Source organism: Artemia franciscana, chromosome 9, assembly GCF_032884065.1.
Source record: "Artemia franciscana chromosome 9, ASM3288406v1, whole genome shotgun sequence".
Classification (NCBI taxonomy): domain Eukaryota; kingdom Metazoa; phylum Arthropoda; class Branchiopoda; order Anostraca; family Artemiidae; genus Artemia; species Artemia franciscana.
The window spans coordinates 2,236,332-2,248,939 of record NC_088871.1 but is presented as its reverse complement, the minus strand read 5'-3'; the positions used below and the strand labels follow the sequence as shown (position 1 = coordinate 2,248,939).

Here is a 12,608-nt window from a genome sequence, read left to right as displayed (position 1 = left end):
ATCCCATAAATTCCCTACCTGTAGAACATTAAGGTCATATAGGAATCACACCAATAGACTGGGGAAAGAAGAGGCCTCAAAAAGACCATCGATGACTGATGAAGTCAATTCAAAAACTTATGGCACCGAACAGATTAAAAAAGGTATAGCTTTCCTTTGAAGGCATAGGTTAGGGGATCAACAGTTACTCGTGTTTGAGTTTTAACGAACGAAAAGCGTTGTTGAATAAAACTAATCAATTTTGCTTATTTATTTTCATGGTTCAATGTGGCAACACTGACAAAAACGTGATACTGCTCTAAAAACTTCATCTTCTTAAAACAACCAAAAGAAAAATCTTAGGAATAGAGGTGGGTCAGGGGGCAAACAACACTTTTATTTTTATGTCCTTGGCACACTAATTCTTTTCCTCAATGAAATTTTTGTCGGACCTTTTCGGCTATGAAGTTTACTTAGAAGAATAAAACCTGACGATGACACTGGCATAACAGTTCCAAGCCAATTGTTTTTAGCTGTTAGGGGGAACAGTAGATTGGAGAGAAAGTGACTGTTCATGATACCTTTCAGATTTGCTTAAATAAAAAACGGGATATCTAATTGCTTCTCAAACTTTGCCAATCTATCCAGAGGGGCAATAACCATAAATAATATATAATTCAAAATTATTAAAAATGTAGACACTACGTAATTGAATTGGGAGGATACAATTAAAGGTTTACATGCAGCAATAGCAACTTGGGCCTGAAAGACTCATTTGATAAAAGTCAAACAATAACGATTGCTTTAACAGGTAAACAAATAAAAAAAAATCAAACTGAAATCAACAAACTGGTTCCTAACGAGCGACAAAAATAGGTCAGTCAAGACCGTATCCAGGAGAGGTTAGGGTGTTTGCCCCCCCCCCCGAAATATTTGCCCAACTCGTAAAAATGTAACAAAAATGAACATGCACAATTTTTTTATGCATCTTTTAAAGCTTTTTATTGTAATCCCCCCAACAAAAAATCCTTTTGTAGCCTTTCCCCCCCAAAAAAAATAAATCCTGGACACCCTGCTGTCAGTGAAGGGAGAGCAAATTATCTAATAATTAATTATATTCTTAATCAAGCATCAATTTAAATAAAAAATGGTTAGGTGCTCTTGCAAAAGCTTGTACAACTTGGATAAGAGATTCGAATAAATGACAGAAAACCGAAAACCAAGACTTGCTTTCAAGGGAGTCTTAGAAAATCAATCTGACCTCTCAAGTTTTGTGTCGGAGATAAATGTATTCAATTTTAATAAAATTAACACCACCAGAAGGGGTGAGTTTTGTTTTTCATTACAATGGAGCAATATTTTTTTTTTAAAGATCAGGAAAGGCAGTCTCTAAAAAGGTTCTAGTATATCTGCTAGGAAAACACTAAAAATCAGCTCAAGTGAGTTATCATTGGAGCAAATTGACCGCTTGGGGAGTTCCCTATGGTGTCACTCGCTTTTATTAACAAGCTCGTCGACAAGAGGGATGTAAAATTTCAGTGACTTTTCGGTCAAATTCCTCCGTCAAACCAATAATTCTCGGCAGCTCTCAATGACAGCTAGTCCCCTGGGAGAGTTCGCTAATGTTCCCTTTATCCTGGTGACGGTCAGCCGACGTTGAGGCTTGCAAAATCCTTTTAAGGTACCGTGTCGCCTTAAAGGATGGCAGACAAATTTAGAAGAAAAACTACTGCTACTATTACAACTAATAACTCACTGTAGCACCTGCAGAACCATCATAAACATTTACTTATAGTCTATAAAACCAAGTAGAAAAAGTCAACCTTTCTTTTCTCCTTTTTGCTTGTTCGTTTGAGTGTGGTGAATGTTCTGTAATGTATCAAGCAGTTCGTGGTAACGAACTGTAGTAAGGAGCGACCCGGTTCAATAGTAACCGAAACTCTAAAAAACGAAATTTTGATGTCAATAGTTAGATCAAACGAATTGCATTTTAATGCTGATTTTAAATATATAAGTTTCATCAAGTTTAGTCTTACCCATCAACGAGCCTGAGAAACGAGCCTGAGAAAATTTGCCTTATTTTCGAAAATAGGGGGAAACACCCCCTAAAAGTCATAATCTTAACGAAAATCGCACCATCAGATTCAGCGTATCAGAGAACCCTGCTGTAGTAGTTTCAAGCTCCTATCTACAAAAATGTGGAATTTTGCATTTTTTGCCAGAAGACAGATCACGGATGCGTGTTTATTTCAGAACGGACTCACAAATTAGCTTGAAAGAAAACTAACGATTGACCGTAAGCTTTTTTGGTCATTTATTATTTGGCATTACTATTTTGATTCTGGGCCATCCTATTTTTGGTATTGATCTTCCCCTTTAAGTATTCTCCGAAAAATTCAACTTAATATCCAAATCAATTCTTGAGATACTCCCTTTTGGCAATCTACATGCCCATAGTGTATTTGATATAATTCAAATTCCCCCTCAATATTCTGTCAAATTTTCACCTTCATACGTTTAGTCTTAATTGTACAAGTATCATAGTAGTAGTGGTAGTAGTAGGAACAGTAGTAGCAGTAATAGTGTATAATTATTAGTACTACATGGTCTTTAGGCATAAATATTACCATTTTGGTTTTTGGCAGTATCTCTTGTTACGTTTTCTAACGAGTGCATAAAGTCAAATTAAGTTCCTCATTGGGGAAGTCTATACTGTGATAACCTGAACTTGGTAAGCTCGACGCCTGAAAGACATCACGCTTCGTATCCACGCCTTGAAATGTCACTATTTATTTTTCTGTTTTTTCTAATGGGTTCTTCAGCAGCACTAAAACAACGACAAACTCATTAACGTCTCCAATCTGAAAACGAAAGTGTTTACCATCTTTAATATAAGCACACTCCACAAACTCCATTTAAACACATATTAACTTCTCTTCTGTTTAGTTAATTATTTCAGTATTTTCAACAGACCAAAGGGGAAGGAAGGTTTTAATGACCACGATAAAAGCAAAGATAAACTGACAGACCGATGCATGTTAACAGATGTGTAAAGGCCGTATCTGGTAAAAGGATCTCTGAAAAGAGTTTATTCAACATTTGATAGACAACTCGATTCAGATTTGTAAGGTTCAAGCACAAGAGTGTCAGAAATAATGCCATAAGTCATGCATGCAGCCTAGGTAACTTAAATGTAACGCGCATTTACATACAGCAATGACACTTCAACTGACTGATTGTCCAAAATCGAAAGGCACCAATTTTAATTCTAGTTTTTATGGCACTTGGTAAATACCAAGTACAATATAGCGATCGCAAATTCTGTCGGTCTGTCGGTCCCGGTTTTGCTAGTTTAGGCACTTCCAGACAAGGTAGGACGATGAAATTTGGCAGGCGTATCAGGGACCAGACCAGATTAAATCAGAAATAGTCGTTTCCCCAAATCGACCATCTGAGGGGGGGCGAGTGGGGGGACGGTTAATTCGGAAAAATTAGAAAAAATGAAGTATTTTTAACTTACGAACCGGTGATCGGATCTTAATGACATTTGATATTTAGAAGGACATCGTGTCTCAAAGCTTTTAGTTTAAATTCCGAACGGATCTAGTGACAATGGGGGGATTTCGAGGGGCGAACCTAAAATCTTGAAAAACGCTTAGAGTGGAGGGATCGGGATGAAACATGGTGGGAAAAATAAGCACTAGTCCTAGATACGCAACTGACATAACCGGAACGGATTCGCTCTCTTTGGGGGAGTTGGGGGAGGGTTAATTCTGAAAAATTAGAAAAAAAATGAGGTATTTTTAACTTACGAAAGGGGTGATCGGATTTTAATGAAATTTCATATTTAGAAGGACCTCGTAACTTAGATCTTTTATTTTAAATCCCGACTGGACCCAGTGTCATTGGGAGGAGTTGGGGAGGCAGGACCGGAAATCGAGCAAAATTTAAGCTTCACTGGGTCCTCTCTCATGGCCAATCTTTAAGCGGGAAGGTAGGCACGCCCGGAACACCCAAACATCAGTTTTATATTTCTTTCTGTTTATACAGGTTTCTTGTTTATTTAATGCTTTTGACAACTTTCCCAGAAGGGAGGGATTCACAGAGAATTTCAAGGGAAAGCTATATCCCCATACCAGCCAAGAAAATTAAAATTTCTTTTCTCACCTAGCCCCGACAAGAAGCCAGTTTCTATCTGTTTCCAACAATCGGAAATGATCGACAAAAGAGGCGTTGCCTTGGAACCTCAGCATGTCATCCAAACCTGAAAAAGTAACAAATATTAAGCGGGGGTAAAATAAACATTCACTCAGCAGAAAAGGAAAGGGAGACAGGAAATTGGGCTTATCCTCACGATTGACCAGCCCAACTGTAAAAATACACTTTAAAGGGCTTCCACGGGGAAAACTGATTTCCACTGAGAATAAAGGGAATTAACATAAAGAAAGAAAAATATTGCTCAACTGAATTTCCTCCCATTTCACTAATGACTCAAACGAAAAGCTGATTTTTTCGGAAGGCAAATGTTTTTCTGCTATGACGATAGGAGCTCAGATTTTATTGACAGGTGTATTTAAATCTCAAATATCTAGATTTTCGTGCATGTGTTTTCCTCGAAGCTCTTCTATAATTGTTATTGAAAGTTCTACAAGGCGAGAAAGAATTGTGAACCTTGTATTTTAACGAAAAAAAAAAATCGTTGCAAAAGTCCCATTTGTTATGGCGGATTTATAGGGAGTGAAAACTTTCCTTTATTTGACAAGCAATTCTCAGAGATTTCCTGGGGCTCCTTGATAGTTTTTATTAAAAGCCCGACTTATCAATCCTCCCAAAGTGCTTGTATAATCGCAAGTTTGATACGAAACTTAATAAACATATCAATTCTACTGGTACAAATAAAATATCCAAACATTTAAACACTATTTGTCACATCTTTAATTTTGCAAAACCTGCAAAATATGTAGAGGGCAGACTATCTTGCGCGGTGGCAAATCACACAAAGCAGACTTAATAACCGAAAACAAGCATAATGCCAAACACACACACATTCATTAGTCTATGTACATATATATATATATATATATATATATATATATATATATATATATATATATATATATATATATATATATATATATATATATATATATATATATATATATATATATATATATATATATATATATATATATATATATATATATATATATATATATATATATATATATTATGTGACTATCAATATGTGACTTGAAGGTTTTCTACCACAGCGTTTCCTTAAACAACAAGCACCACTAATAAAGACAAATACCAAAGACTAAATAGCCCCATTTTTTGCTATCAGACAACTGATCTCAAGCCTCATTCTTCTCAAACCATTAAAGCAGAGGGTTCTAACCAATAGTGGCTATTCCAATTTTTTTTTTTTCCAAATGGACAAGCTTACATGGAAAACCCCTCAAATAAAAACTCTATCCTTTTACGGGAAAGCATCATCAACATCTCGCATGGGAATAAAGATGTTCTGTTAGAGACAAAATGAAAAGATTTCATAATAATAAATTTTAGGAAATCTTTCAGAATACAACAAAGTAGATATCACTGGATCAAAACGACCAATTTTTTTGATAAATTACCAAATTAGAAATGTGGCACATAACCAAGATCAAACCAACACGTTAAGACTTAAGAGACAGAGTTGCCGATACATCAAAAGAATCGAATTTTCATGCTGATTTTAAATATATAAGTTTCGTCAAATTTAATCTTTGTCATCAAAAGTTACGAGCCTGAGAAAATTTGCCTTATTTTGGAAAATAGAGGGAGATGCCCTCTAAAAGTCATAGAATCTTAACGTAGAAAAGTCATAAAAAAATCATAGAATCTTGAAAATTTTCAAGCTCCTATCTACAAAAATGTGGAATTTCGTATTTTTTGCCAGAAGACAGATCACGGGTGCGTGTTTATTTATTTTTTTCCCTGGGATCATCGCATCGACCAAGTGGTCCTAGAATGTCGCAAGAGGGCTCATTCTAACGAAAATGAAAAGTTCTAGTGCCCTTTTTAAGTGACCAAAAAATTGGAGGGCACCTGAGACCCCTCCCACGCTCATTTTTTCCCAAAGTCAACGGATCAAAATTTTGGAGATAGCCATTTTGTTCCACATAGTCGAAAACCTTAATAACTATATCTTTGGGGATGAATTACTCCCCCACAGTCCCTGGGGGAGGGGGTGTAAGTTACAAACTTTGACCAGCGTTTACATACAGTAATGGTTATTGGGAAGTGTACAGACATTTTCAGGGGGATTTTTTTGGTTTTGGGGTGGAGTTGAGGGGAGAGGAGGGGGATATGTGGGAAAATTTCTCCTTGGAGGAATATGTCACGGGGGACGAAATATTCAATGAAAAGGGCGCAGGATTTTCTAGCATTACTACAAAAAATAATAATGAAAAAATAAACATAAACAAGTTTTTTCAATTGAAAGTAAGGAGTAGCATAGAACTTAAAACGAACAGAGATTACTACGCATATGAGGGGTTCTAAAAATACTTTAGCATAAAGAGCAAGATATTTAGGAGGAGATAAATGCCTCGCTCTTTATGCTAAAGTATTTTTAGTAATTTCAACTATGTAATTTCAAAAATTAAAAAAATTAAAAGGTTCGAAGTAATAACGAGGTGATAAAAAACCCCCTAATATACATAATAAAAATATAAGAATATAAAAGTTTGTTACGTAAGTTAATTCTTAAGTTACGCCTATTTTTTACTAATAAAAACGTTCGGCAAAAATTAAAAGTTCTAGTTGCCTTTTTAAGTAACCAAAAAATTGGGGGGCAACTAGGCCTCCTTCCCCACCCCTTATTTCTCAAAATCGTCTGATCAAAACTAAGAGAAAGCCATTTAGCCCAAAAAAGAATTAATATGCAAATTTCATTTTAATAATTTATGTGCGGAGAGCCAAAATCAAACATGCATTAATTCAAAAACGTTCAGGAATTAAATAAAAAAAAACTAGTTTCAAACACTTCGTGGTAACGAACTGTAAACATAACGTGGTAACGAACTGTAGTAAGGAGCGACCCGGCTCAATAGTAACCGAAATTCTAAAAATGGATGAATTTGATGAATTTTGATACCAATAGTTACATCAAAAGAATCGCAATTTAATGCTGATTTTAAGTATATGAGTTTCATCAAGATTAGTCTTACCCATCAAAAGTTACGAGCCTGAGAAAATTTGCCATATTTTAGAAAATAGGAGAAAACATCCCCTAAAAGTCATACGATCTGAACGTAAATCACACCATCAGATTCAGCGTATCAGAGAACCTAATTGAAGAAGTTTCAAGCCCCTATCTACAAAAATGTGGAATTTCGCATTTTTTGCCATAAGACAAATCACGGATGTGTGTTTATTTCTCTTTTGTTTGTTTTTTTCCAGGGGTGATCGTATCGACTCAGTGGTCCTAGAATGTAGCGAAAGGGCTCATTCTAAAGGAAATTAAAAGTTCTAGTGCCCTTTTTAAGTGACAAAAAAATGAAGGGCACCTAGGCCCCCTCCCACGCTAATTTTTTCCCAAAGTCACCGGATCAAAATTCTGAGATAGCCGTTTAACTCTCCATAGTCGAAAAACCTAATAAATATGTCTTTGGGGACGACTTACTCCCCCCAGTCCCCGTCGGAGGGGCTGCAAGTTACAAACTTTGACCTGTGTTTACATATAGTAATGGTTACTGGGAAGTATATAGACATTTTCAGGGGGATTTTTTGGTTTGGGGGGGAGAGTTGATGGGGGAGAGAGTTGATGGGGGGTTACGTTGAAGATCTTCTCTTGGGGGAAGATTATTTCAATGGAGGGGGCACAGGATTTTCTAGCATTATTCAAAAAAACAATGAAAAAATGAAAAGTATTTTCTACTTAAAACTTAAAACGAACAGAAATTATTACGCATATGAGGGTTTACCTCCTCATAACACCTCGCTCTTTACGCTAAAGTATTTTTAGTAATTTCAACTATTTATTCTACGGCCTTTGTGATTCAGGGGTCATTCCTAAGGAATTGGGACAAAATTTAAGCTTGAATGTAAAGAGCGAGGTATCGATGAGGGGTGAGCCCCCTCATATACGCAATAAAAACATACGAATATAGAAGTTCACTACGTAATTTAATTCGTAAGTTACGTATATTTTCTACTTATGAAAACGTTCGTAAAAAATTATAAGTTATATTTGCCTTTTTAAGTAATCAAAAAATTGGAGGGCAACTAGGCCTCCTCCCTCGCTCCCTTTTTACTCAAAATCTTCCGATTAAAAATATGAAAAAGCCATTCAGCCAAAAAAAATTAATATACAAATTTCGTTTTAATTATTTATGTGCGGAAAGCCAAAATCAAAACATGCATTAATTCAAAAACGTCCAGAAATTAAACAACAAAATAAGTTTTTTTAAATGAAAGTAAGGAGCACCCCGCTCCTTAGGAAAGTAACGCCCCGCTCTTTACGCTAATGTTTTTTGCTGTTTTAAAATGTAGAGTTAAGAGAAAGAGTCAAACTTTAGCGTAAAGATCGGGGCGTTGAGGAGGAAAAGCCCCTTTCATATACGGAGTAATTTCTGTTCGTTTTAACTTTTAATGTCGCTCCTTACTTTCATTTAAAAAATTAACTTACTTTCATATAAAGAATGACTTGTGCCCGGCAAAAAACCAGTCGTTCTCAGCAAGAATTCTCGAATCTCATGCGTGAATCCCCAAATCTCGACCTTGTAATTTGCATGCTTCCCACTTTCAAAATTATTTGCTTATTTTTGGCCCGTGACGGGTGAAAAATGATCGGAAACATATGAAATAACAAATGAAAATTTCTAGCGAAAATACCGATCGATACCAAAGGGAAGAACAGTTCTTAGATCTCTCTATAACCTGAACTGTAACATAAAAGGAGTACATATTTACTTGGGTTAAAAACTGGAATTATATGAGAAAAAAATTAATTTGACGGAAATGATTTTAGAGTGGATAACCTGCTTGAAAAAAGTAAATCGTGGCGACCATAACGAACAAAAAAAAATAAGAATGGAAGTTCTTGTCAGAAGATTCAAATTAATAAAAGTCTGTAGTTCTAGTAAAAAATCCGTCTTTCTAATGAATTCTGTTTGAATAAATTAGCTGACTTCAAAAATAGGCATTATTAAGATATCACGCAAGATATGGCACACCTTCCCCATTGAGTGGTCATTATTATACCTAAAATTAGGAAACTACAAAAACGGGTCAATTTAGCCAACAAATTCCCGAAAAGAGGAGAAAGTTACTAAAAAAGGAGAAATGTGTGACCCGGTTTCCTGCAGGTCAGTCATTTAAACATATATTTATTAGACTATCCAAGTGGCTAGGCATGTACTTCCCTCGTGAGTAATTCTTTCTGAAATGTTTGTTTTCTTTATACTTCTGTTGTTATAACGTAACACTTGTCCGGGCAAGCGGCTTAGATCAAGCATATGCAGTGGGCCCTCGGACATGTATCCAATTCATACTTTGGGACATGGGGGATTTAGTATTAAACTGAGCCAAGTTAACGTTGTTTGCGCATTCAAAGTACTGATATCCAAAATAGCTGAGATTCGCTATTTTCAATTTATTCATGATGTATTTTAAAGGTATTTATAGAGGCATCTTTGATGGAGGTATTTTTGTAGTTACTGAAGGGCTCTAGATAAATGTGATTTTCCTTTCATCAGGGCTGCATCCAGGATTTTTTTTCGGGGGGTGTTTAACACAGCGATTCTTTTTCGGAGGGGGGGGAGATTTACACAAAGTAAACTCAAAAACGCCTAAAAAATTTGTTTATATCCATTTTTGTCACGTTTTTACGAGTAAGACAAACATTACGAGGGGGTTCAGAACCCCTATCACCACCCCTGGATACGACCTTGCCTTTCATATAATACAGCAAGAATTCATCACACATACCATGACAAAATGGTCTTACAACAGTTTACGCGCCTAATACAACTATAAGGGAAAGAAAGGGATTCGATTTTAGTGGCTTAACTTTGGGAGTCGATAATCGAAATTCGATTTTTATGAATTTCAACCACTTTCATAATGAACCTTCCAAATTTTTATCAAGCATATTGAAAACACCAGGTAGCAGCAGAGTAGCCACTCGTCCGATATTTCAGAATCATTACCGTTATTTGTCCCAGAGGGTGAGGGTTCGAATCCTAGTGCAACCAATTATTTAGTTTGGGACGGGTGTCAATGGTTTAACTGTAAACTCAGCCAGAGTCAACCCAGCTCTAAATGGGTACCTGGAGAAACCTGGGGAAGGTAAACAGAAAGGGTGTGCGAAAGCACAGGATGGTTTGCCCCCAGCCCCCCGTTGCACTTCGTGGCTGAAGGGCCAAGAAATGGAGATCAAAACCACCGGTAGGGACTGTAAAGTCCAATGCCGTATTCTTTACCTTTCTTTTTTTACCATTATGGACCTTATCGTTAGTAAAACGTTGTTACGGGCTTGGCTCAACCGTTGAAATAACGCCACTGTGGAAATAGTATTTTCGCTGATGTCGGCCCGGCGTTAGTTTTATAAATACGTAAAAAAGACTTGCTGAAAAGGGTGAAATCTTCCGAAAACTATAGTATCACAACTCTTGTGGCAACAACAAGTTCCGCGTGATTACAGAGGCGGTATTAGAGGGGGCACTTGCCTCGGGTGCAGAAATTTTAGAGGCGCAAAATTTCAAATGAATATTTTAACGGTAATAATGATTTTGTAATTTAAAAAAAATATTTTTATTGAAACAAAGTCGAGGCGCAGTTGCCAAAATTTTGTTACAAATTTCATCTACAATTTTTTGGGAGACTCTGGGTGGGGCGTTAATCAAAGATTTTGGGTACTAATCGGTTATATAATAGACACTCGGGAAGTGAAGTTCGATCAATGCTAATAAAATGAAACAAATTATGATGAATATATAATAGTTTATAAACAAATTTGGGCTATATATTTGCACATTAAGGGGGTGGGGATAATAATATAGAATATACTAAATGCCTAAACTAACCATTGCTGTATTTAATATATGATGTGCTTTACCCTCACCTTCCCCCCCCCCTAATGTGCAAATATATAGCCCAAACTTTTGATAAAAATTCTTCGGTCCCTGGCAAATCCCAAATCTTAACTTGAACATCCATGGTGAGACACTATTTTCTATCACTAGTCATAGCAAACTAACCGGTTATTATCACATCTGATCTTTGCCATCCAAATGATCGACAGTATAAAGAAGTTACTTGACCAGTTTCTTGTGTTGAAATTTTATAGCGTCTATTATATAACTGATAAATACCAGATTTTCGCGCAAGAGAGGTGAGAACCGCCACTGTATGATTGTGTTCTAAATAAAAAGCATTTATGCATATATATATATATATATATATATATATATATATATATATATATATATATATATATATATATATATATATATATATATATATATATATTAATATTACAGCCGCTTTCAGAGTGTTCCAACGAAGTCGCAGCTAGATATGGTAACCCTGGGTAGAAGGTTATCATGTTGAGTGGGTAATCAGTTTTAGGGAGAAGAGAAAGAATGTTTATTCTTTCGACAAGCTTAGGGCACCAAGCAGTATCTTCTTAGAACCCTATGCAGAAGGAAACAAGACATTTGAATAATAAGAATTGTAGGACAGTTTCAAAGGCTTGGATGGGGCCTCTCCCTTTCTGGGAGGAAATTTGAAGTAGCCAATCAGATGACCACTGGGCACTTTAGGGTGAAAGAAAGATCTTAAGATTATTTTTTTCTTTAAAGCTTGACTTTTTTCAGCCAACTGAGCAGTTGAAGGCAAATCGAAAGTTGACACGCGACTGTTCATGAGCATAGTTCAATAATAAGCCAAAGGCTCAATTTGTAAGTTCATTTGATGTCTTGGAAATGGATAAATTATAAAAATGAACGTATATATGACAATGAATTGTTATATTATATATAATAATATAACAATGAACATAGTGGGTCGACCATACAACGTTTTAGATATGATTTATTTATTTATTAAATAAAAAAACAAGTTTTTGAACTGAAAGTAAGGAGCAACATTAAAACTAAAAACGAAGAAAAATATTGCGAATATGAGAGCTGCCTTCGAATATTTTCGGTCACTTAAAAAGGTCACTAGAACTTTTGATTTTCATTCAAATGAGCTCTCCCCCGATCTTTTACGATCACTGGTTCGATATGATCACCCCTGAAAAAAAATAAATAAAAATAAACAGTCATCCATGATTTTTCTTGTGACAAAAAAAAAAAAAAAATCAAAATTCCACATTATTGTACATAGGAACTTGAAACTTCTACAGTAGGGTTCTCTGGTATGCTGAATCTGACGGTGTGATTTTCAAGGTCACTTGATATTTGGGGTGTTTCCCCCTTTTTCAAGAAATAAAAAAATTTTCTCAGGCTCGTAACTTTTTATGGGTACCATTAAATTTGATGAAATTTATATATTTTAAGTAAGCATCAAAATTCAATTCTTTTGAAGTATCTACTGTTATCAATACTCAATTTTTTAGTGTTTCAGTTTCTATTGAG

At 35.6% G+C, this 12,608-nt stretch overlaps 1 protein-coding gene across 1 annotated transcript in view; it reads right to left on the bottom strand.

Moving 5' to 3' along the window:
- LOC136030874 (semaphorin-1A-like) overlaps positions 1–12,608 on the bottom strand; it is a 380,467-nt gene that overhangs the window by 265,652 nt on the left and 102,207 nt on the right. Inside the window, exon 3 of the mRNA XM_065709948.1 lies at positions 4,147–4,243. Coding sequence (XP_065566020.1) covers positions 4,147–4,243 — 97 coding nt within the window. The remainder of the gene's footprint in view (positions 1–4,146; positions 4,244–12,608) is intronic.